At 44.7% G+C, this 27,574-nt stretch overlaps 1 protein-coding gene across 1 annotated transcript in view; it reads right to left on the bottom strand.

Moving 5' to 3' along the window:
* The window catches only part of OXR1 (oxidation resistance 1), a 472,825-nt gene that overhangs the window by 131,598 nt on the left and 313,653 nt on the right, over nt 1-27,574 (bottom strand). Inside the window, 1 exon segment of the mRNA XM_039522142.1 lies at nt 1,072-1,154. Within this exon segment, the coding sequence (XP_039378076.1) occupies nt 1,072-1,154 (83 nt within the window).

Raw genomic sequence — 27,574 nt, 5'->3', positions numbered from 1 at the left:
AAGGTAAAGAAAATATGGTCTATTTCTTGTATTTTTAAAAATTCAACATATGAAAGATTAAATTTACATTGCAATTTCAATAAAATAAAGATTCAACAGCAAAAGTGTAAGAAGTTTTGTTTTCTGTGTAAACCAGACTAATAAAGTTAGCTTGGAACTAATCTCAAGAACCCACTCCCCCAACTCCTCCCACAATATTTCTTGAAGGTAAGGTAATCCCTATTAGTAGATAAGAAAAAAGTGACAAAGTTAACTCCTCTATAAAGCCATACTTTTCTTTACTAGACCTCTTTATATCCTATTCTTTACAGATTTTTAGAGAGGAAAATATTTATTTTTATTTCATCACAAAGCTTCAAAACTGTTCAGGAGCTACTTGACTGATTTTACAACATGTTAATTGAAAATTCATATGCAGTAATTATATAGCCTAAAACACAACACAAGACAGATATTTCTCACTTCAGTTTCCCCTAGTAACCAAAAACGTGAAAAACTGACTGCAGCACAGTTTGAGGGTCATTTCAAGAACATAACAGTCAGAGAAAGGCTCCATTTTCAGATGCTGCTGGAAAAATACATTTTCAGATACTTCTGAGTACAGCTCTGTTAGGTATAGATCAATGGAAATTAGTAGGAGAATGCTGGAAAGGTACCACCAAGACAGACCTAACTCTATCTTTATTATTTCTCCTGAATTCAGTGAATTGTTAATGATGCTGAAAGCTTTAGAAGTCATAAGTGATTTTATAGTTTGTTATTTACTGTAAATTATTGAATAATTAGCCTTCAAGAGATAATTCTATTGATTGACATTTATTCAACTATTAATTTAACTTTCATAGAAAACTAAAGTTTCACTTTTGCAGTATGCTTCATACCCCTCCTGGAAAACATTAAGAGTACTAGCTACTTAATTCCTAATAAAGTAATCAACTATCAGAAGTAGAGTACAGACTGAAGAGAACAAAGGCAATCAAAGCTATTTTGTTTACATTACATATCAAAAACTTCAAGACTATGCACATTACTATGCAAAAGCAATATTTAAACAGCCAAGCAGCAACTTACTGTATATTCAATAGTCCCTTTAGGCTTCTGAAAAGACATTCGTCGCCCATCTTTCTTGTCTGGGTTCTTCTTCTGGCCAGTATCTGAAAAAAATTGAGGCAAGGAGTGTGTTAAATTCATTTTCCTTGCTCACAGTACTGTCACAGGCTGCAGATTACAGCCCTGTGGGCAGACATCTAATTCAGCTTGCTCCTTGTAACTCTCTACTCTCTAACAGACAGCTGCTAGAACAGGGACTTCACTCCCCTGCTATGCTTTAAGGATCTGACCAATATAAACTACTGAGACAACTGAGAATCAGTTAACTACATAAGTACCTGCTATCATCCAGAATGCTATTAATGCAGGAAAGACTAAAATGATTGATCTCCCTCATCAGGCAAGGATATATCAACTGCACAAGCAATGCTTCTAAAGATCATCTTTAATTGGTTCTATGTTGCACAGGGTCTGATGACAGTGATGAGGACGTGGACACAGAATTATCTCAAACCGCGGCCCCCCGCGCTGAGATCCTGATGGTAATGGGGCAGATTCTATGGCGGAAACAAGCAACTGACTGGGGGGACCGCATTGTGTTGCAGGTGTGATTCCCAGTGGCTGCGACTTCGCATGTATGGTGGGCACTGACATGGCTTTGTGACTGCTTTGCCCCCCTGCCCTGAAGCATAATACCAAGATGAGCAGCAGAGCAGCTAGAGAAGCGAGTGGAGCGAGTGGCGATAGCCCAACGCAAGCCACTGCACTCAGGTCAGTATCAATTTGGGTTGGAAAATTTGGAGTGGGGCTGCTGGGACTGCTGTGATGCAAAATCAAGGCCATAGTGGATGGCTTTGCTGCAATGGATTTTTCAATGGTGCTGCAAGCACTGGTGGATCTGGGGACGTTCACAAACATCCACGTGGGGATGGCAGGGAGGGGGGATGCTCGCTCATTTCATTCAAGCTCTCTCTTTTAACGGCTGCAGCAAAAGGGACTTACTTCCCAGAAAAAAAAAACAGGGGGGATGGGGATGTGAAATGCCTATCGTTATCCTGGGGGACCTACCCTACCCCTTGATGCCATGCATGAAGAAGCCACACAGGCAGCCTGGAGTGGTCAGGATCTGTTCAATTACAGGCTGAGAAAGCAAATGCAGAATGGTGGGTGCCAGACCTCAGCCAAACCAATGTCCCCTATGTTATTGCTGCTTGCTGTATTCTCCACAATCTCTGTGAGAGGGGGGGAGACCTTTATGGCGGGGGGAGAGGAGGCAAATCACCTGGCCGCTGATTATTACGCAGAGCCAGACACCAGGGAGATTAGAAGAGCACACCAGGAAAGCATCAGAGAGAAGAAGCTTTTGCTTCATCAATGCAGCAAGGGTACAGTGTGACTGTGTTTGTTGTTGATGAACACCCCCCCCCAGATTGACAAATAAAGTCACTTCATTTAAAAAAGCATTTTCTTTTTTTTTTATTATTGCTTTGGGAGGAGGAAAGGAGGGATGGAGAAGGCCATAAAAAAAAAAAAGTCAGCATCATCCTTCTGGTTGGGCTGTCCGGGGTGGTCTTCCTCTTCTTCTTCCTCTTCATCTTCCCGTCTGCATAATCCTCAGACATGGCAGAATTACACAACCCCCACCACACATCCAGGGTGGGGGGGGGGTGGGTAGCCAGCAAGCCCTAAAAAAAGCATGCAGCTCAGCATAGATTTTGCATGTTTTTCCGGACCTTCCATTTTTCCATTGCTTTTTTGGTGGTTTTCTGGCTTATCACCCTCACCTTTCTCTGCACTCTGCACTGTCCCTGCTGTCCCTGTTGCAGTCATATTCACATAAATTCTTTCTTTCTACTTTTTTCATTTTTCTTTTTTTGCACGCATCCTCCCCATCCCCATGATCCTCTCGATCAGATCCTCAGATCCATTACCCATGCGCTCTGATTATGAGCTGTGCGTGGTCACCTGTGTGATGAGCTCTCCACGCTGTCGAAGCAGGAAATGAATCAAAAAAAAGTTCTTTTTTTTTTTCCTGCTACCCCCAGAGTGCCCAGTGAGTGAGAATGCTGTCCAGAGCGGTGCGGGCAGGAGTACAGAAACGATTTTAAGAGCCATTAAAATCGATATAAGGTGCCTCCTAGTGTTGACGGTTGTCGTTTTTCGGTTTTACACTCTAAAAATTTTTTATTTAAGTGTAGTAGATTCTGTCATTACTGTCTGCTCCAGACATTGTTTACAGCTTCTGGAGACTAGATGCAATTAAAAGTTACAGCTTTTAAGGTGAACAAAATGTATTTTAAAGAATACACAGTGGTTTATATACAAGTATTTATCTCACACAAGTTGTGCATATAATCAAAACTCTAGAAGACTTCTCTTCTCCATATATGTTAGTTAGAAAGGAATAAGATGTAAAGCACATCCTCCCTATGAATATAAATTTCATCTTACTGTCAAGATGCACTTAAAGCATTGCTCCTTGGCTTATGCAACACTGAATATTTTTCATGACCATCACCCTGTAATGTCTTCAGCTTTACTGGGATCCGGTACAAGAAATGGAATTTAATGCAGATATACTAGAACTTTGTATAAAAAGTCTTGTTTTATTCAGCTTGATAATTCACCAACATAAAATGTATTTTGTTATTTGACCATTATAATTTAATTTTACACTAGTACTTTCCTGAATACAAGTAGGAATACTGAGGTATAGTTTGTAAAAGTATCTGAGTATCTTCCTATTATGAGACTTGATTCTGGCACTCTGCTATAAATCTTTGCTGCGAAGATAGGAGATTTTTTTCTTGTGAGAGAGAATCAGATTTGTGGATTTGTAAAATGTTAGCTAGGTTCTACTGCAGCATGCTACTGATTGTGTTGAGACATTATTTCCATATCTTCAGTTTATATACTCGTTACATATTTCAATCAAGTTTTCAACAAAGTACACAATTCTTACAATTCTCAGCCACAACTAGGTCAGAAAATTGAAAAGGGATATGTTAGAAAGTGAAATGAACACACAATAGGTAAATATTTTTTAAAGTGTGCCAAAAGCCTTTTAGCGTACATTTAAGTGATTTCCACTATCCTTTCCCCACCCTCCCCAACAGTGATTTAGAAGCTTAGATAAAAATCTCTCTAGTTTCTTTTCCAATTTTGCAGTCACTGACTGCCCCCCACCATGTCTCCACTGAACAGAGATGAAATTTATCAAAATGCTTATACAAAGACAACTTCATACAGTCTTTTAATGCCCACAAAAATACCCCCCCCCAAAAACAAACAAACAAACAAAAACAACCACACACATACATACTCCCCCTAGTAATGTTACTAGGTTTTGCTTACTAGCAACAAGAACCTTCTAGGAGAGGAAATAATCTTGGGACAAATTCCCGTATTTACAACAATCTGTTAAAATAGTTACTCAAAATAGAGGTCAGTTCTTATGGTGTGGATAGTGGTAAGTTTGAAAGGGACTAATGAAACTCACAAGAATTAAGTCAAAATGGTTTAACTGCAGGTTAAGACAATAGTTGAATTTCCCAGAAATTCCTTCAACCGGAATGTTGAAATTTTATTGTAGTGTTTCCTTACCTTAACCACCACATTCAGGCTAGATGTTTGTTTTTACAATGAAAACAATCGACATCACATTATATTAAAGGCTTCTTGAAGACAAGCTGCAAAAATTGCTCAGTGTTAAAGCACACTGAAAGCTAGGTGCAGGACAGTGGAGTACAACATTCTCTCCCTGACAGCCAAACATTTTGTTTCAAAAAGTTTGAAGAAAGCAACTCTCTCCTCCCTCCTTGAGCTCTAGCAGCTAAAAGACCATAGCTGCTCAGAATACTCCCAGCTCACATCACAAAGGCCCAGAGGGAGCAGTTGAAGTCAATGCCCTACCTTATTCTCTATAGCAACAAGGCTGATTTAATGTTTCAAAGACAAATGATGCAGCTCATGAAACACTTTCAGTGCTTAAATCAAACAAGTTTTAATGCAGTCTACCTTGAGGGCAACAGGCTGGACACCACTGTTTTAAAACTAAGTAGTACACCACAGCTTCCCCCATCCCCCCATAAATCGTTATAACAGAAAGAGCAGTCAAATCCCATGTTAACAGCCTATACCTTGTCACCCGTGCTTCAAATGCATACAGCTCCAACACATTTCTCCAAATGCAAACACTGAAGTACTTCATGCTCTGCAAACAAATCTGACCACGAGTGGCTGAACAATTCAAAATTATTTTCTGTAAGGTGCTGCCTCATGGAATCAAAGATTTCTTCACTCACATTAATAACTTTATTCTTCACCATTATAAGCGCTGAACAATTTATCTAGTTCAACCCTAAACACAATACTGGGCTTTACTTTCTCAACATTAATGTATTAATATGGTTTTTAGTTTATTGTGAAGTTCTACAAATGGACTGGAAAAGCACACTATTACTGAAAAATTGCTCTCTCATTTTTACCATATAATTATACTTACATGTCAGTGTATAGCATATAGTGCAGTATAAACAAATGATTGGCTGTATGAATTTTTACTTTGTACTGACATCACAAGTGCTTTTTATGTAGCCTGTTGTAAAACTAGAAAAATATCTAGATGAGTTGATATACCCCAGAAGACCTCTGCATATCTCCAGGGGTATGCATACCCCTGGCTGAGAACCACTGGTCTAGGGCATAATTAATTTTTATTACCTTTAAAGTTAATCTAAAGAAAAAAAAACAAAACACCCAAGTCTTCTTTCAAAAAATGTTTTCGTAAACCACTACTTAACATGAAGCAACTTGCTGTCATTTGCTTATTGATAAAATAGAGGAGGCACAGATAGTTACAGCTTTACTAGATTAGTTCCACTCAGCAGCAATTAGATGTGTGTAATCTATTACACAAAACCAAAAAAACACCCAAATATTAAAGTTAGAATCATTTTAATCCGCATTATAAACTCTGGAACAGTGTTTTTTCTGACAGCATTGACTTCTACTCAATGGAGTGATTGTCTCAGACTGTCACCCCTCTATTTGCAATCATGTAACATCTCTGTACTAACTACAGCGATATACATTTTCAGTTGTCTATTCATGGGCTTACAGCTGGAAGAAAGAGACAGTACCAACAGACCAGCCAATTCTCTGGAAACCAGCTGTGGTCCACAGACCACTGTGTGTGAGCCACTTCTCTTTCTGAAAGGCTAACTGTCCTGAGAAGTCTAAGGTTAGGTTCTTAGTCATATATGAGCACCTAATTAAATGGTCTGATTTTCAAAAGGGCTTTCATGGTTTTGTGACTGTTTTAGAAATAAAGGTGATTTTTATACCTTTAGACCAGTGGTCTCCAACTTTTTTTTACTCACAAGATCAATTTTTGAATTTAAATGCAACCCAGGATGTGCCCAGCCCCGCTTACTCCATCCCCCCTCACTCTGCCACTCACTCTCCCACACCCTCACTCACTTTCACCAGGCTGGGACAGGTGGTTGGGATTCGGGAGGGGGTGTGGGCTCTGCGCTGTGGGGTTCAGAGTGTGGAAGGTGGATTCTGGGCTGAGCCTGGGGCAGGGGGTGAGAGGTGCAAGCTTTGGGAGGGAGATTGGGTGCAGGAGGGAGCTCCAGGCTGGGGCAGAGTGTTGGGGTGTAGGAGGGTGCTCAGGGTAGGGGTGCGAGCTCCCACTTGGCAGCACGTAGCTCGTGCAGCTCCCAGGTGGTGCAGTTGGTCTATGCACCCCTGGGGCGGGGTTGGGGGGGGACGGGACATGTGGCTCTGCACACTGCCCCTCTCTACAGGCACCGCCTCCGTAGCTCCCATTGGCCACAGTTCCCCATTCCTAGCCAATGGGAGCTGTGGGGGCAGTGCTTGCAGGGAGGAACAGCACACACACACACACACACACCCTGGAGCCGTGGGGGAATGCTGGCTGCTTCGAGAAGTGGCATGGGGCCAGGGCAGGCAGGGAGTCTGCCTTAGCGGCAGCCCTGCTACACCGCCAGACTGTTTAGCAGCCAGAGATCACGATCGACTTGCAGAGTCTCCAGGATCGACCAGTCGATCGCGATCTATGGGTTGGTGACCACTGCTTTAGACACTTTGGAGTTTATTAACTTTAATTCCCATCTTTGACAGAATTTAAGACAGACTACAGACAAAACTAGCAGAGTATATTTAGGTTTTAATTGTCTGAATAGGAGCTTTATAAAATTTAGATCAAAATCTAGCTGGTATTTCTAAACTAGAGAACATACACCGAGTTGTTTAGTGATCAAGTCATAAAATATATATATAGGAAAAAGCTAAAAAAGAGTTTCCACATAAAACTTGATTATGCTGCAGATATAGACAGTAACTTACAACCTAACTTTGGAAATACCCTTTAAAAAAAAAAAAAGCAGAAAGCGAGGTAAACTTAAAGTTAAGTGTACACTAAATTATTTAACACACATAGTTAACAAGCTTAACTCCCCATGATTATTGCCTCTCATGGTTACCGCCCAAGTTACGGACACAATCTTATAAATGGATCATCAACTATCTTCCGGACTGACAGGGAGCCCCATACCCTCTCAACATACAGGCGTATATGCAACATCCTAATGTATGTACAACTGTGGCTGGTGAACATGCCAACCACACATCCAGACACCAAGGCTATGTCTGCAGTAGCACTTTTGTCAATCAGGGATGTGAAAAAACAAACAAACCCTGACTGACATAAATTTCACCTACGAACAGTCTGGACAGCACTATGTTGGCAGGAGATGTTCTCCTACTGACATGGCTACCGCTACTCATTGGGGGTGGTTTAATTATGCCGATGGGAGAGCTCTCTGCCATCGGCATAGAGGCTATACAGGAGACCGTACAACGGCGCAGTTGCCATGTTAAAGCTGTGCCGCTGTAAGGTGTGTAGTGTAGACATAGCCGAAGTCTCACTGTTCTGAGAAGATAGCCCCATTTACCTTACACATAAAAACCTTATCCCACACCTATTTGAATCATGGTGTAGTTAAGCCCCACAGTATTTACATTCCTCGTTTTCTAAACATATTCAGTGTATAAATGACATGATGTCACCAAAAAAACCCTAAGTTCATGAGCACATATTCCCCCACCCACAAAGGGTCTGATGTTTTAAAAAGTTAATTCTAGTTAGCTTATTCTCAGCATCACTACTCAATCTACTCTACAGATACTGGGGTCAGACTCGATGTAATAAAAATGAACAACAGACCGAGATCGTACATATTCTACACAGACAGCAGAAAACAGTGAACACTACATATAGCATATTAACATTTCATAGACCAGTGGTTCTCAAAGCCGGTCCGCCGCTTGTTCAGGGAAAGCCCCTGCCGGACTGGTTTGTTTACCTGCCGCGTCTGCAGGTTCGGCTGATCACGGCTCCCACTGGCTCCGGTTCACCACTCCCAGGCCAATGGGGGCTGTGGGAAGTGGCGTGGGCCGAGGGATATGTTGGCCGCCCCTCCTGCAGCCCCTATTGGCCTGGAGCGGCGAACCACAGCCAGTGGGAGCTGCGATTGGCCGAACCTGTGGACACAGCAGGTAAACAAATCAGCCCAGCCCGCCAGAGGCTTTCCCTGAACAAGCGGCGGACTGGCTTTGAGAATCACTGTCATAGACAATTATTTGAAAACACATCCACATCTATCTCTTACAAGTTTAAATCCATGTGATACTACCATAATTAGACCTGAATTTACTTAACTCACATCCTGCATGCTGTCCATGTGAATGTTTGGAATAACTTAAATATGCATTTCTACTCTTTTAGACTTTAGGTTAACCGTCATTTAAACATTTATTTTAAATGCAGACCATTATCACACTTTATCAAGTGTTTTAGTACATACTTCCTCAAGCAGTTCAACCCATTAACTTTTAAGAACTGTATACATTCACTTTCCCAGACACAGAGAATATATACATTTCATTAGAGACTAGCCATAACATTTCTAATAAAGTAGAACCTCAGAGTTATGAAGACCAGAGTTACAAATTGTCTGGTCAAACACACACCTCATTTGGAACCAAAAGTACGCAATCAGGAAAGAGAGGGGAAAAAAGCAAATACTCTGTTAAACATAAACTACCAAAAAACTAAAGTTAAAAAAAAAAAAGCTTTGACAAGGTAAGAAACCTGTTTCTGGGCTTGTTTAATTTAATTTAAGATGGTTAAAAGCAGCATTTTTCTTCTTCATAGTAAAGTTTCAAAGCTGTGTTAAGTCAATGTTCAGTTGCAACCTTTTGAAAAAGAAAAAAAAAACCCAACCACCATGTTTTATTCAGAGTTATGAACATATCAGAGTTACAAACAACCTCCATTCCTGAGGTGTTTGTAACTCTGTACTACACTCCCTTTACATTCTGCCCTCCCCTTTTCACCACCACCTGTCTCTCTAACATCATGTATGTGTCTCCCCAACCCCAGTCCCCTTTGTTTCATGCAATACTAACACAGAGAAGCTAGTACAGTTATCGCAGTAGCAGCAGTATCCCCAGAGTAGCACAAGGCTGACTAGGACTACATTAGAAGTTGGGGGCTTGGGCATGGGGAAAAGTTATCTTGTCTTGACTTGTTTGCCGTACATTGGAATAATCATTTAAGTACAGAACTTTTGCTGGATTGCTTGTCAAAGCATGCCACTCAGAACTCATGTTAGAACTCTGACTTGCAGGTATGAACAGTGTCGTAACCTAACAACTGGAATCTGACTTTCCCCACTTTGCCCTAATGTTTCTGGCTTATACCAGTTAATCGAACTCATTGTACTATTTATTGGGGGTTGGAGAGAAAAACTGACACTGCTTCCCTTACAATGGCTTATCCCTCTCTTCCCCTTTCCCCCCCGCATGGTACTGTTATTTCTACTTTATATTAAGGCAGGAACAGTAATAGGAGGCTATTAACTTGTGCAACTGGACAGCATAGGCAGTTAATGCAACTTAGCTTTTCTGATTTCACATCTGAAATTTTCTACTGCACTGTGGTTAGCTGTACTAGAAACACTGAAAGACCATGGAACTCCTTGGACACACTGTCTACCACTACTCTAACAAAAGCTTAGCTGTTGAAACTCAGAGGGTGATGTAGAAAAAGCGCTAAGTGAGTGTACAGACAAGACCACTTCTTAGTCATTCAGCTCTCATCCATGTAACCTATGTTAAATCTAGATAAAAATTGCAATTTAAGGCAGATAAAACCAGTTCCCTGATAGACTATAACATGCAAATACTTTGTACGAGCCGTTTCCATTGACTGCTGTGAACTTCTTGAACTTTATGCTCATGATTAGAGACATACTGCTGGAACTGAAGACTCTACGGGGGTAACTTGGCAGGAAGTTGTTCCACAACCCAGGCTTTCACACAGTATCTGATGAAGATTTGTGGGAAGTTCTAGTCCCCTGCTGGAAGAGACAGTTAATGCCTTCTTGAAAGGAGAGGAGAAAGCCAGTTGGTTTGAAGGAAGCAAATGTGAATTCTTTGTTTAAGAAATCAGCTGCTGATGCTGACAATCCACTCACTTACTGAACTATCAGTCAACGGTGTCAAGTTATGGAAACAGTTGTAAGGACGCAACTCAGTATCTCCATACTACTTTGAGACTGGTCACTATGTATTCTGATTTGGTCACAGCACAGAGATTACACTGACTGATCTCCTGGCAAAGGAAAATGACCAGGTATGCATGCTGATTAGTATGTCTGTCAGAAGCATTTGCTTTGACTTGTATGAGTAGACAGGAGTAGGAACAGATGATAGAGGTGGCTTAATTATTTTGTCTGCATTAGAAAAGTTTCTGGTATTTTTGGAGAATTTGTCTTCTGTCCCCAATGGCTCTCTAATATGGGTTCCCCTCTGTCACTGCCTTTTTTCAGCTTAACGTGCATATACAGCTGTAAGTTTCAGGGTAACTGCACCTGTATCCATCCTTCTGTGGTCCACTCCAGGAGTGCCCAGTCAGTCTCCAGCCATCACTTATCTCTGGGAAGGGACCTGTGTCCCACTCCCTTCCAAACAGGGATTTTAAGGCTACGCAGCCCCATCATTCATTGTTCCAGGCCCAGCAAGCCAGTGTGCCTAACAGCAAGCACCTGTGCTTTGCTTTCTCTCCATGGATTATGATCAATATACACCAATAGTTAAAAGTTACCACAGGGCTCTTTCTCTGCCTAGAACACTAAGGTAAAAGCATCACAGACAAAACAAAAACAAATCAACATGCATACTAAATGTACCAGAAATCAGGGACCTGGGTAGACCAAAGTCTTGTCAATCCTTCAGCAAAGGTTGGGGCCTCTTAAGTTTGCTGAACCAAAAGCAAGTCCATTTAAAATCATTTTATCTATTTCCAGTTCTCTGTCTCTGGAAAACCCAGTTTGAACCAGCGTATACAAACCATCCAAGGGGTGGTTTACAATCTCAGCAATGTACCTTAGCCACCCTCTCCCCATTCACCCCCACAACCAACACACACACAGTTTTTAGTTCCTGGAGGGGCTGTGGTAACCCTGCCCCATGGAGAGGAACACAATCAATTCATAAATTTAATGCAATGATCTTAAGACACTGCATGGGTTGTAATCATAACCATTAGAAGGGTTCAGTAAGAAAGTATATTTCTGCCTACTGATGACTTAAAATTATGTCTCCCTGTTACCTGATCCAAAGGGTGTGGGTAAAAAAGACTGACTGATTAAAACTCAACCCAGATAAAACAGAAGTAATGATAGACTGAAGACAACAACTGGGAGAAATGTTTGAGATTATACTGGCCCCTTGATCGAAGGCTTATGCCCACTAGTTGAAACTTCAGTTCTTAAATCTGATGTCTTGGTCTTTGCTAGATCAGAGGTGGGCAAACTACAGCCTACAGGCTACATCTGACCCATGGGACCCTCCTGCCCAACCCCTGAGCCCTTGGCCCCTCCCCTGCTGTTCCCCCTCACTGCGCTGCTGGCGCAATGCTCTGGGCGCAGGGCTGCAAGCTGCTGGGGCAGTGCAGCTGCAGAGCCGCAGCCTGACCTGGTGCTGTGCGGTGGCATGGATGGCTCCAGCAGGGCAGCGCGGCTGCCTGTCCTGGTGAACCTGGCGCAGTAAGGGGGCAGGGAGTTCGAGGTGGTGGTCAGGGGTATGGATAGGGGTAGAGGTGGTCAGAGGGCAGGGAACATGGGGGGGGTTGGATGGTGCTGCAGGGGGCAGTCAGGGGCAGGGAGTCCAGGGGTGATCAGGGGACAGGGAGTGGGGGTGGGGCACGAGTCCTGGGGGGGCTGTCAAGGGGCAAGAAGCAGGTGGGGGTCAGATAGGGGGCATTGGCCTGGCTATACCTGGCTCTTTGGGGAGGCATATCCTCCCCTAACCGGCCCTCCATACAATTTTGGAAACCCGACGTGGCCCTGAGGCCAAAAAGTTTGCCTGCCCCAGTTCTAGATAATGCCTTGGTCACCACTGCTATTTGGCTATCCTGACAACAACAAAAAAGTTGCTTTTTAAAAGCGTGTTAACTGTTTGAAACACTCCTTAAAACTTCATTATTCCCTACAAATTACAAGTCATGATTTTAAACTGTCTACATGAGGTGTTAAGGGTGCTTTAACTGTGTTATCTAACATTTTTAAAAAGCAACTCAGCCCCCCCCCACACACACACAAAAACACACATCCACCCCAAGACAGCTTCACATTCCCCATGGCAACCCTTTTCCTCAGATCTGCACCTTTCACTACCACGATATTAGACTATTGCAATGAATTCTACAAGGAATACACCTTAAGTCCATTCAGAAATGGAAGCTAATGTAGAATGCAGCTGCTTGTTTGTTAAGCACAGTGGGTATGTCCACACTACGAAATTAGGTCGATTTAATATAAATTGACGTTTTAGAAATCGATTTGATACATTCGATTGTGTGTCTCCCCACGTAAGACCATTAAGTTGGCGGAGTGCATCCACAGTACCGAGGCTAGTGTCGACTTTTGGAGCCTTGCACTGTGGGTAGCTATCCCACAGTTCCCGCAGCCCATTGGAAATCTGGGTTGAGCTCCCAATGCCTGACGGGGCAAAAACACTGTTGCGGGTGGTTCTGGGTACATGTCGTCAGCCCCCCCGTGAAAGCAACGGCAAAAAATCGTTTCTTGCTTTTTCCCTGGGTTACCCATGCAGACAACATACCACGGCAAGCATGGAGCCCGCTAAGCTCACTGTCACCGTACGTCTCCTGGGTTCTGCTGGCAGACGTGGTACTGCAGTGCTACATAGCAGCAGCTCCTTGCCTTTGCAAGTTAGCAAAGATGGTTAGCAGCTGTACTGTACCATCTGCTGCTGTCTCCTGGTTCCTCCGGCCGGCCTCGGTGAGGTCGGTCTGGGGCTCCTGGGCAGACACGGGTGCTCCTGTTGTTCGTTTTAAGAACACTTTCACTACAGATTTGACAAAACACAAAGAATGTACCAATGTGAGATTTCTAAACATAGCTACAATTGACCCAAGATTTAAGAATCTGAAGTGCATTCCAAAATCTGATCGGAATGGGGTGTGGCTCATGCTTTCAGAAGTCTTAAGAGAGCAACACTCCGATGCAGAAACTATACAACTCGAACCACCAAAAAAGAAAATCAACCTTCTTCTGGTGGCATCTGATTCAGATGATGAAAATGAACATTTCTGCATTGCTTTGGATTGTTATCGAGCAGAACCCATCATCAGAATGGATGCACGTCCTCTAGAATGGTGGTTGAAGCACAGAGGGACATATGAATCTTTAGCACATCTGGCATGTAAATATCTTGCAATGCAGGATACAACAGTGACATGTGAAACCCTGTTCTCACTTTCAGGTGACGTTTTAAACAAGAAGCAGGCAGCATTATCTCCTGCAAATTGTAACCAAACTTGTTTATCTGAGCAACTGGCTGAACAAGAAGTAGGACTAAGTGGACTTGTAGGCTTTAAAGTTTTACATTGTTTTGTTTTTGAATGCAGTTATTTTTTGTACATAATTCTACATTTGTAAGTTCAACTTTCATGATAAAGAGATTAAGTGAATTGAAAAATACTCTTATTTTACAGTGCAAATATTTATAATAAAAAATAAATATAAAGTGAGCACTGTATACTTTGTATTCTGTGTTGTAACTGAAATCAATATATTTGAAAAATGTGGAAACATCCAAAAATATTTATATACATATTATTCTATTATTGTTTAACAGCACGATTAATCATGCAATTAATTTTTTTAACTGCTTGTCAGCCTTAATTAGAAGCCATTACAGATTACATCACATCAATCCATGCATTAAATACTTGCTTGCTTACTGAAGACTGCATTTTGCACTAGCTGAAGTTTCCAGAACAGTGGTTCTCAAACTTCTGTATTGGGTGACCCCTTTCACACAGCAAGCCTCTGTGTGCGACCCCCCCACCACCTTATAAATTTAAAAAACCACTTTTTTACATATTTAAACACAATTATAAATGCTGGAGGCAAAGCAGGGTTTGGGGTGGAGGCTGACAGCTCACGACCCCCCATGTAATAACCTCGTGACGCCCTGAGGGGTCCCAATCCCCAGTTTGAGAACCCCTGTTCTAGAAAGAAGCAAACTTTCTTTTACTTAGAGTGTTTCCTCAGAGTTTTCATGAAACATCAATAGCTTTAAAAATAGTAAGAAACAAAGTGATAATATATGAAAAAAACAACTGTGTTCTGTAACATCGAAGGAAATTCAGTGATAAACCAGCTATGTCAAAGAGATTATTAGCTCTGGCAAAGCCATGTTTTCATCTCACAGTCGCTATCTCTAGTACTCTTGTACTTTTATCCTCTGTCAAACTTGTTAGCCTAAGGAGAAATTTTGTCTGAATTTCAGTGAGCTGACTATTAAACAACAGACTGTTTAAACTAGTGTTCTTTCTGACATGCAGTGAATTCAGCATCTTAACTCTGTCTTAACTCTGTCCTCCACATTTAGAAATACAATAGACTGCTCAGCATATAAATATGTAGGTATATGTTCAGAAGCAAATATATACTACAGTAAGATTTTCTAAAGAAATCTCTCTCTCACCATTAGGACAGCCTCAAATATGACAGCAAGGTGGCCAAAGGATTAAATTTAAGGTATGAAACCTGAAAATACTTGCCTGACTCCCTGAACCAGAAAACATATACTGCATAATAGCTAATCATCTCAGGAAGTCAAATAGCAAAATACTAACATGGAAGCATGAAATCTCCAATGTTACATGCTTATAACTTTAAGATACCAAAATATGTTACTTAAAATTTAAGTATATTAAGTCCATGAAATCTACAAGTTTCTACTGGAGTTCTGAGATCAGTGTTTCTGAATTACACAGAAGAATCATTTTTCCATTTATCTTATCTTAACAAAAGTTTGTTCATACATTAAATAACCACACACAACCCACATTTCAACTGAGATCAAATATGAAATGGAAGCCCTAAAGGAGTCTGAGATAGTTATAGGTGAACTGGAGAGCAGATTAGACATGGGCCTGAACCAAGACCCTGGATGCAGCTGGGCCCAGATTTTTAAAAACCATTTAGACATTGCTACCATCAGTGTTGTCATGCCTAACTGATTTAGGGACATAAATCTCATTTTCAAAAGTGATTTAGGAGTCTATCCCTTTTGAAAATGAGATTCACACTCCTCAATCAGTTAGGCACTGCAACACTGAGCATAGCAACACCTAAATATCTTTTTTAAAAAGGGCTGAGCCTTAGGCTTTAATAGCAGACCCTAACTTTGCAACTGAGTGCCCATATCCAACTAGAATGGAAGTTGGAATTCTATCTTAACTGCTGTAGTTACTATTATATGAAACAATATGGCATGATCCAAGACTGTTAGTTAAAACCTGCCAGAAGAGAACCTGTTTCTGCCTACAATCCATTGACTTTTTGTTTAGAAGATTCCATTGGATGATGAGTACAGAGCAACCTCTGCAGCATGTCGTGCATAGGTTGGGGAATGCTGCTCCCCAACCTAGGTACATGGAAGCATGCAGAATTCCTCCCCCATATTAAGAACCATCCATCCCTCATTGCTCTCAGCAGCACCCCTACCTCCTCAAGCCACCTTTCATTAACTCTAGCCTTAACAGTTACACAGCAAAAATTTCACAGTATAAGCAGCTGTACCCTGACACACAATTTAATGTGTGCGTATGTGGGGGGGGGAGGGGAAACAGTCAGTATGATTCAGGCTGATTTTGCTGAAGTGTCAGAGGCACTGCCAGAGCAGAAAATTATAAAATATTTAAGATTCAGTGGTTGAGTTCTCCTCCACCCCCATTTTGCACAATAAGGCTATGTCTACACTACAACTTATGTTGACACAACTTATGTTGCTTAGGGGTGGGAATAAATCACACCCTTGAGAAACTGACATTAGCGCTGGTGTGGATAGCACTATATTGGCAAGAGAGCTCGCAGGAGCTGGAGTAGTTAAGCCAACAGGAGAGCGTTCTCTCTCGTTGGCTTAAAGCAGCTAGTAAGATCCCTCTCCTTGCAAGTGGTGAATAAGAGAGGTTTGGGGCACATTATTGGAACGGATTGTTAATATTCTTTTGTAATGGCAAAATGCCAGCAGACTTTCAATAGATTGTTAAGAAAATATCAAAAGAAGGTACCTTTGGGTATTAACCTTTGGGCATTTGGGTATTAACCTACTCATCTGAAGCTTTCCTTTTGGGGGGAGAAGAGATTAAGAAAGTGATATTGTAGCAGCTCTAGCTCCAGATATATCTTGATCTCATAGGTATCTTCAATCTCTATCAGTCTTCCTCTGAGCATGAGTTTCATAAGGAAACTGTATAGCTGTCTACTTCTGAAAATAGTCAAGAAAAACAATCATGCTGGTTTTGTTAAAGACTGGTGATAAAGGTGTTATTGTTGACCACAAAGTGTTGGCTTTACTTGCCTGAAAAACCTCACAGGAGAAAATACAAGGGACCTTTTGTGGTTTTACACCTTCCTCTTAACAAGAGGGCTTGGAAACTTTCTCTAATACCAACAACTGAGGCAAATACGCATATCATACCCTCAAAACAAGGAACCCCAAAAATCATACTCCTGAAATGTAAAGGAACAGGATTATTCTGTAATGTTAATTGTGGATGGTATATTGTCAATCACCTTGTTTAAAACAAAAACTTCTGAAAGCCAGGCTAAGGTAAATGTCCACATAAGCTTAACTCTGCCTTCTTTGAGCCATGCACCTATATGCCCATAATACACACTCCCAACTCTGCCTTTTAACACTAATAAGCAGACACTACTAGCATTTCCCCTATGCTCAAAACTGAGCCCACTCCCCCAACAGAATACCACACTTGTAAAATTTAGTATCATTTCATAACCTTTTACAAACCCTTCACACTCACACACCTAAACCTATATACTTTCACCCACCCAGCAGTACAACCACAGACTGGTCTCACATCCCATCTCATTATTGACAATCCCAAGACAAGAAGACCCTAGTGCTCTGCTACAACCTACACAATTCTCTATTGAAATGATGCAGACCAGAACCATAAGGTACATATATACCCCTTTCCTTTGAGAACACACATGGGGGTGGCCCCAGATCTCTTCATATCACAATCAAAAACTCTTTCAAGCTGCTCCAACTTAGTCTTCTCTCATTCAATATAGCACACCTAATGCAAATGCAGCTGGTGTATGCACATAATTCCCAGTGGCTATTGCCAGCTCCCGGATGGGGGCGGCGCGCATGGCAGGGAGATTGGGGCAGGAAGGTCAGAGTTAAGGCTGCCTCCCTGTTTACCTTACCTCTATTTCCTGGTTTTCAGAAGTTTGTGTTCTGGTGAACTCAGCATTCTGAAAAGGCACAAACTATCACCAGACCACCTTAACTCTGTATTTACTTTCTTTGTATATATTTACTATGTACTATACACAGACCAGCTGGGTGCTGCAGTCTGTGTCTCAACCCCAGCTCACACAGGGAGGGCAGAGGATGCCCACAAACTGACTCCCTGCTCTAATCCATCTGCCCTGACACAGGGTGTAGGGCCTCTTCCCTTACCCAGCCAATATCCGTCTCCCTTGGGGCATATTAACGCCACCTTCCTCACCACGACCCAATCCCAATACCCCACACACAGCCCCTCCTGCACATTTGATATTGCTCACACATACATAATGCCCCTCATCTTTACTGCACTCTCCCCACCACGGGACACAACCCCCCCCTCTTTACTGCATTCTTCCCCCCCACGGGACACAGCCCCCCCCTCCTCTCTACTGCACTCTCCCCTCACGGGACACAGGCCCCCCCCTCCTCTTTACTGCACTCTCCCCCCATCGGACACAGGCCCCCCCCTCCTCATTACTGCCCCCTCCCCCCTCCTCTTTACTGCACTCCCCCCCCCCACGGGACCCAGCGCCCGCCCCTCCTCTCTACTGCACTCCCCCCCCCCACGGGACCCAGCGCCCGCCCCTCCTCTCTACTGCACTCTCCCCCCACAGGGACCCCGCGCCCGCCCCCCCACTCTACTGCACTCTCCCCACGGGCCCCAGCCCCTCCTCTCTACTGCACTCCCCACCACGGGACCCAGCCCCGCCCCTCCTCTCTACTGCACTCTCCCCACGGGACCCAGCCCCCTCCTCTCTACTGCCCACTCTCCCCCACGGGACCCAGCCCCCTCCTCTCTACTGCCTCTCCCCCGGCCCCTCCTCTCTACTGCACTCTCCCCACGGGACACAGCCCCCTCCTCTCTACTGCACTCTCCCCACGGGACCCAGCCCCCTCCTCTCTACTGCACTCCCCACGGGACCCAGCCCCCTCCTCTTTACTGCACTCTCCCCACGGGACCCAGCCCCCGCCCCTCCTCTCTACTGCACTCCCCCACGGACCCAGCCCCCTCCTCTCTACTGCACTCTCCCCCCACGGGACCCAGCCCCCCCCCCTTTACTGCACTCTCCCCCCCCCCACGGGACACAGCCCCCCCCTTTACTGCACTGTTCCCCCACGGGACCCAGCCCCCTCCTCTTTACGGCACTCTCCCCCACGGGACCCAGCCCCCTTTACTGCACTCTCCCCACGGGACACAGCCCCCTCCTCTTTACTGCACTCTCCCCCCACGGGACCCAGCCCCCCCCCTTTACTGCACTCTCCCCCCCCCACGGGACACAGCCCCCCCCTTTACTGCACTGTTCCCCCACGGGACCCAGCCCCCTTTACTGCACTCTCCCCACGGGACCCAGCCCCCTTTACTGCACTCTCCCACGGGACCCAGCCCCCTTTACTGCACTCTCCCCCACGGGACCCAGCCCCCTTTACTGCACTCTCCTCCCCCCCCCACGGGACACAGCCCCCCCCTTTACTGCACTGTTCCCCCTCCCAGCCCCCAGGTTACTGCCGCCCGCGCGGAGCCGGCACCTGGTGCGGAGGCTGGGCCCGGGCCCCGCTCCTGCAGGGAGTCGAGGAAGCGGACCTGGCGGGGGGCCCCGGGCGCGGCGCCCCACAGGCGGTTGGCGGTGCCGCGCAGCAGGCGGCCGCTCTTGCCGGTGAAGGTGGTGAGATACTCCATGGCCGGGCTCAGGGGGCTCTGCCGGGGGGCGGCCCCATACGGGGGGGGAGGGGGAGACTCTGGCCGCGCCGAGCCTCAGTCACCAACTTCTACAAAGTTTAGAGCGAGCCCCGCCCCGCCTCGCCCTTAAAGGGGCCGCGTCCCCTAGCGGGGTGTGTGAGAGCGGCGGGCTGCAATGCCAGAACAACACGTCTTGGTCTGGCCGGAGCTTGACAGCTACGGGAGGGATCCCCCATCCCCCACAGCGGCCCGAGCGCCATGCCGCCTGCACGGGGGGCAGCCTGTTGGGCCGAGGGGGTTGGGAACCCGCCTGCTGTGGGGGAGGGGTATCGTGTAGTTTCCTGTGTGCAGGTTGGGGTATGTGGTGTGCATGTGTCCTGGGTGCGGTGTGTTACGTGTACTGGGTGTTAGGGAGTGTGGTGTGAGGGTGCGGGGCATGTAATATGAGTTGGGGGGTGCTGTGTGTGGGTGTTAGGGGTGGGGGAGTGTTAGGGGTGCGGGGTGTGTGTTTGTCCTGTACTCTGTGGGTGGGTGTGGCAAGTATACTGTGTGCTGTGGAGATGTATGTCTGTGTCACAAGGGTGCATGTATTGAGCATGGCAGAAATGGGCTACCCGGGGGGGCAAGTGGGGCAATTTGCCCCGGGCCCTGCAGGGGCCCCGCAGCGGTCCGGGTCTTCGGCGGCATTTCGGCAGCGGGGGCCCTTCAGTGCTGCCTAAGATGCGGAACGACTGAAGGGTCCCCAGCTGCCGAAATGCCGCCGAAGACCCGGACCACCCCCAGGTGAGTACAAGCATCGCAGCTCCCCCACTTTGCCCCAGGCCCCCTGAATCCTCTGGACGGCCCTGTGGCAGAATGCCAGACGCTCTGGCAGAGGTGAATGTGCTCTGGATGGATGCCCTGGTGTGGGTGTATCCAGCATTAAAACATATGGCTTGAGTGGCAATTTCCCTTTCATAAAATCAATGTATTATCTCATTTTTGTTAGAGGTTGTTTCCTGGGTGCTCTTTGAGATGTAAAAGAGGAAGGGGGGACTGCGTACACAAACTCTTCCTCTCCTCTCCCATGAGAGGAGAGGAAGTTTGTGTACGCAGTCCCCCCTGCAAAACGGCCTACCTGTTAACTGCATTCTGGACAGTATTCTGCAGAAAGGCTGACCCCGAATGCTGCAGCAACTGTCATAAACAATAGTGTTTATACACCATCATTACAGTAGGCTCTTCTATTTTTTAATAACAAAGGTTTGCAGCCAGGTCACATGCACAAGTTATTATTTTATTCTGATCTCATATAGAGCCATTGCCATCCTCACATTTCAATAAACTTTGTTTTTTAAAGTTCCGTGGCTAGGAATATTTCTGTGCCAGTTGATCATTTTTCCATGATGTGCCAAGAAGGTCTGGGTTATTCATTAGCTTACAGGGAGGGAGGTTCCCCCTTTTGTTGTGGGAAACCAACACAATCCCTGATGCTGATAGTGTGCCCTCTAACCTGGGTGAGTACTGGGGTGTTTCACCAATATAGTTAAATTATAAAAATAGTTTGTAGTTCTTTTACCTTGGTTTTGGTGTCTCACAACTTATTGCATTATACTGTAATTTATGCTGTGCAAACCTTCAAAGATTTGGTTAGTATGGCCTGGATCCACAAAGCTCAGCAATGCAATGCCTAGAAAATCACCAGAACAACAATGGAATCGACAAAGTCAGAGTTAGGCACCAAGGTTCCCTATACAATGAAAGGGGAGAGATAGGTGCCTAAGAAGGGGATCCACAAAAGCTGGGAGCTGCCTAACTTAGTCAATGGGAGAGTGGTGTGTCCTAAATTCTACTCCTCTCATGGAGTTTGCCACATAAGTCAGGCTGCAGGGAGGTACTTATCTGTGCTTAGAGATCCATGAACAGGAGCCTGTCCAAATGGAGTCAGACAGCTTAGGTGCCTAAGCCATTTTTTAGCAAGAAATGCTATAATTTTTAGCCCAGTGGTTAGTCCTCTCCCAGGATGTAGGAGACCCAGTTTCAATTCTCCCCCCCCTGCCTGATAGGGAGAAAAGATTTGGACAGAGGTCTTCTACTTCTCAAACTGTAAGCAACAGTGCTGGTCGCAAGCCTGGATAAAAAAGGAGGGTTTTGCAGGGGGTGTTGCAACCCACTCAGGTAATGCCTTACTGGAACAGAAACAGTTCAGTTAAATGAGGTGGGCAAACTACGGCCTGCAGGCCGGATCCGGCCTGTCAGGGCTTTGGATCCAGCCCACGGGATTAACACCCCCGTGGCGCCGCAGGCCCTGTGCTGTGCAGGCCAGCACCATGTCCCTGCAGCCCCTCGGGGTGGAGAGGGGAGGGCAGAGGGCTCCGTGCGCTGCCCTCGCCTGCAGGCAACGCCCCCCCCTGGAATGGGGAACTGCAGCCAATGGGAGCTTTGGGGGAGGTACCCACAGGCAAGGGCAATGCATGGAGCCCTCTGCCCCCCTGCCCCAGGGGCCACAGAGACGTGGTGCCGGCCGCTTCTGGAAGCGGCAAGGGGCCAGGGCAGGCAGGCAGGGAGCCTGCCTTATCCTCGCTGCACACCGCTGCCACCCCGGAGCTGCTCAAGTTAAGCGGCGCCAGGCCAGAGCCCGCAACCTGAACCCCTCCTGCACCCCAACCCCCTGCCCTGAGCCCCTTCCTGCACTCCGCACCCTCCTGCACTCCAACGCCCTGCCCTGAGCCCCCTCCTGCACACCGCACCCCCTCCCACACACTGCACTCCCTCCGGTACCCCAACCCCTACCCTAGCCCTACATTCATGGCCCTGCATGCAATTTCCCTACCCAGGTGTGGATCTCAGCCCAAAAAGTTTGCCCATCCCTAAGTTAAACCCAAACCTCAGAACTGTAGATGCAAATGGAGCTCTAAATCCAATTCTAAGAGATCCCAGTGAAAGGTGAAAGGAAGTTGAGATAGAGACATCAAATCCTGATGACCAAATCTGTAACAACAGTAGGCACGTGGAATGTACGTACTTTGTATGTATGGGGAAGCTGGCATAGGTTACAAGAGACATGAAAAATACTTGGCATCAGTAAAGCAAGATGGTGTCTAATGGTGCTACAATCTTATACTCAGGAGGAGGAAAGTATGAAAGAGCTGTTGGAATTATTCTGGATAACATCAGAGCGAAGATCCTGTTGGCTTAGGAGCAAACAAGATGCGTCAAGTGTACGATAATCCAAGTATATGCACCAACAAATGCAGCAGGTGACAGGGAAAACAATACACTCTACAAGCAGGTGCAACCAGTGTTGGATGACATACCTAACTATGACATCAAGTTGATGGTAGGCAACTTCAGTGAACAAATCGGCAACAACTCTATTGTTTGGGAAGGAGTCATGGGCACAGCAGTGGAAGTCCTCCAAACTGATAATGGTAAATGGCTCTTGAATCTCTGTAGCACAAACACCCTATAGGTAGGCAGCTGTCTCTCCCAACACAAAAGGATTTGCAAGCTCACATGGAGATCAACAATGTGACTGTCAACCACATAGACCAGTGGTTCTCAACCTATTTACCATTGTGGGCCACATATGTGGCTGACAATATGTTATGTCAAGTGAATCATGTTGTGAGCGGAGACTCATCCTGACAGATCATTGAAAAATATACTGCTTGGCAAAACCCCATCTTAATCAACTTTAAGAAAGCATTCGATAGTGTCCACAGAGAGACCCTGTGAAATACTGCTAGAATCTATGAGAAACCAGACAAACTGATTAGCATAATAGGCAGCTCAGGGCACTTGCACTCATATTCCCCCTCATGATCCAGCAGGGGCACCCACTTTTAGCATCCCAGCTCCTGAGCTATCACCTCTTGAGCAGAGACCTGCGTCTCTCTCCCTTCTGAGTGGGATTTTTCCTGGCTGCGCAGTTCCCCGCCTACACTGAATTCCCTAGCAAGTCAGACTGCCTAAACAGGCCTTGCATTTCAGAGACTATAAATGGCATAATCGCCCACAGTTATAAGGTGCCACACAGCTTTTCCTAAGCAAGCACATTTATTCTTAAAGAGAAAGCATTCCAGAGAAAACATTAAAACAATAAATGAGCCCACATGCTTGCTAGTAAGGTTACCTTTTTCTCAGAACAAGAATCCCAATGAATCTGTGAGTTACTCCCTTGTACAACCTGGCTCTTTGATCTAGGAATAGGTAATTTTTAGATAATGGGTTTCTCCTCAGGGCTAGTTTCAAAAGGTTGGGTCTAGAGGTGGAAAATTGCATTCTCCTCTTCCCAAGTATTTCCTAGGTAACCTAGTCAATTTAGTTTATCACAAATGTTCATTCTTATATGGCCCAGTGCTTAAGAGTCCTTTGAAGCTCATAACACTTCCCAGGATTTACATTAGTAATGTCTCCACCCTAGAAACATTGCATACAATCCCACAATAATACATAAACATTTGTATTTTTAATACAATGAACTCCTAAGATTTTTAAAGGTTGTCCAGACTATTTCAGAAAATTGCCATGTCTGTCACAAGCAGTTTATGCCGGGTTGTACCCAGGTCGGTCCCAGGATATTAGAGAGACTCAGTGGGTGGGTAATATCTTTTATTGGACCAACTTCTATTGGTTAGAGAGACAAGCTTTCGAGCTTACACAGAACTCTTCTTCAGGTCCACCCAGACTTGAAGATGAGCTCTGTGTAAGCTCAAAACTTGTCTCTCTAACCAATAGAAGTTGGTCCAATAAAAGATATTACCTCCCTGCCTTGTTTCTCACAAGCAGTTTATGTGATTAAAATAGATGTGAAGAAAGGATGCAGGCCTGGATGAGTGGTTTGATATTGTGGCTGGAGTTAGACAAGAATGTATATTATCACCAATCTTCCTTGCATTAGCAATAGACTGGGAGTGAAGAGGACAATAAAAGGTGTAAAATAGGTTAGTGAAGATGAGTTACACAACCCTGACTTTGCCAATTACATTGCTTTACTGACAATAATATGGAATGGAATTATTGCCCTTAAATCAGTGGTGGAACAGGAAGTAGCAAAAATTGTATTGAAAGTAAATGCAGGAAACACCAAAATTATGAAGGTACGAAACTGCACAACAGATGCAAAGGTGCATGTGGATGGAAAGGAAATTGAACAGGCAGAAGAGTTCTGCCATCTGGGCAGTGATGACATTTGAAGGTGGGCTGCAATAAAGATATTAATACGAGATTAGGAAAAGCAAACACCACTGTTTGGCAGGATGAACAACATCTGATCGAGCAGAGGTCTCCACACCTAACTAAAGGTCAGATTATACCATGTGATCATACTGAGCATGCTACTGTACAGAGCATAGACTTGGCTGATGACAATGGCTAACAAAACAGACTGGAGGCTGCCCCTTGCACATGGCTGATGAAGACACTACACATTTAATGGAAGGACAAAATTATAAATATGAGAGTAAGGGAGCTGACAGAGCAGGATTGTCATAGGGCCTATATTCCCCATGCTGGCTCAGCTACCAAAGAATGAAACAAAGCAACTGCCTGCAGTCCCAGCCAGAGCAGATTGGGATAAAAGAGCTGCAGGGCAGGAGGCAGGGAGGCTACCAAACAGACTATGACAGTTTGGGGCGCAATCCAGACCACTGAGGGACTGTGTCACCCCTGCCCTGCAACCTTTGCAATGCCGGGCCACTCACAAATAGCCTAACAGCATGCAGGTTACACTTGGAGTGTCTGTGTATAGTGCAGCCTGCCTGCACACTCCAGTCACGCTCTGTGTTCCACCAGCCTTGGTTACCGCATGCAGAGTGACCCCAACATAGAATCATAGAAGATTAGGATTGGAACAGACCTCAGGAGGTCATCTAGTCCAACCCCCTGCTCAAAGCACGACCAACACCAACTAAATCATCCCAGCCAGGGCTTTGTCAAGCCGGGCCTTAAAAACCGGGCCTGATTGCACTCAGCACCTTGCAGGATTGTTCCTTAAATTGCTGGGTTGCTCATCTAAACCATACATACAGCTCAATGTTTTACATTTTTTTAAGCACCTGCCAGTTTAGGCGAGAGGCCCAGTCCAAGACCATATTTTAAATAAAGCTTTTCCACTGACAATATTTTTTTTCATAGTGTCAGTAAAAAACCACTCCAATGACTTGTAGAGTAAATGACAGTCCATTCCAGAACTGATGAGTCTAAATCAGGAAATATAGAGTCACTGTGTGTGTACCACAGGATGTTAGTCAGGCTGTGAGCTACAGAGCCAGAAAAACTTACAAGAGCTAATCCAAAATACTATACTTACAACTGAGTTCATTACAAGTGGAATCTTGTCTTCTGTGAGAAAACTATGTCAGGGTGCTGCCCTATTGATATATTTTGCCCATCTAGGGGATCAACAACATATGGTTGATCTACTTAACTTATCTTTATGTAAGTATTGCAAGTGCACCCATAAGTATGGTTTCTAGCTGCAGAGCTTTTTGGATAATTTGGGCTGGCATGTTCACCATTATTCTGGCTATATACCTGTCTGTGCAGTCACATTCTGTCTACCTACATTTCCCCTGTAGTTTCAAATGGATGTTTTTCTTCAATTCATAGAATATTAGGGTTGGAAGGAACCTTATCTAGTCCAACCCCCTGTTCAAAGCAGGAGCAATCCCCAGACAGATTTTTACCTCAGTTTCTTAAATGGCCCCTTCAAGGATTGAACTCACAACCCTAGATTTAGTAGGCCAATGCTCAAACCACTGAACTATCCCTCCCTCCAGTCCTGCAGTGTATGTATTGTTGCTGTGTGTTGTTAAATAACTGCTACATTTCATCGCAAATTTACTATTAGAATTTAATTACCATTTTGATAAAGCATTCAAGATATTTTGGTGACTGATAATATTTTAGCTACTTTGATGCAGGTGGCTCTCAAATTGTTCTAAAACCTGATTATACAGGGATCATTCATTCCCTACTGAAATGTGGCCACCTCTGAGGTGGTATGCCATATTTGTGATTCACCAGAAACATCATGCAACAATATTTCTATTCAGAAGGGGAAATGTGGAACAAGTTTTCCCATTGAAACTAGAGTGGCAATTTTAGGAAGACAGGATATTCCTAACTAAACTGAATTTTGATCATGTCAGCAGGAGTTATATATCTCTCACAGAAAGTACCATAACAACTAAAAATAACTTAATAACTAAAAATGGTTCCACCCCCACTACTTGCTCAGTGTCCTCTGATACCTCATCCAGGCATTGATTCAGTACTGATTTAGGCCCTGATCATGCAATTTGATCAGTGCAGACAGTAGTGTGAGGAAGAAGAGTGCTGGCTGCCCCACTGCCTGCTCAGACTTGGCCTCACAGCCCCTCTGTCATGATAGGGGTAGCCTTGTCCCACATCCAGTAGCCTGTATCCCCTCTCAGCGATGGAGTGACACTGCACCTAGATGGGCCAGGCTGGAAAATCACTGCTGAGCATGGCACAGACTCAACTGCTTCTTAAATTAACATTATCCATACCACATCCTATGTCAGGGCAGCTAGATTTTCTTGAACATCTCCATTCTGAATACTGACCGGGTTTGACCCTGTCTAGCTGATGAGAGTTGACACAATCGTGGCCCACAGTTATATGTTCTGTTAAAAAGCTGATTTTCTGCAATGTTTCTTAAAGATTTTTTTTAGTCTTAGGTTGGTTCTTATTAGAAATAGTCTGAACAACCTCACAGAATAACACTTCCTGATTAAACTTGCTTTATAACCCTCAGCATCCAGAAACACAATAATATCAGTTTTTGCTGAGGAAACTTTGCTGTTACTTCCATGTGACTGTTCAGCACTGTTATATAAATGATAGCCACTGAGCTGGGGCTGTAAGGGCATGGGTATTTCTCAAAGTTATTTT

Source organism: Mauremys reevesii, linkage group 2 (genome assembly GCF_016161935.1).
Source record: "Mauremys reevesii isolate NIE-2019 linkage group 2, ASM1616193v1, whole genome shotgun sequence".
Taxonomy (NCBI): domain Eukaryota; kingdom Metazoa; phylum Chordata; order Testudines; family Geoemydidae; genus Mauremys; species Mauremys reevesii.
This window is presented reverse-complemented; position numbering and strand designations above follow the sequence as displayed.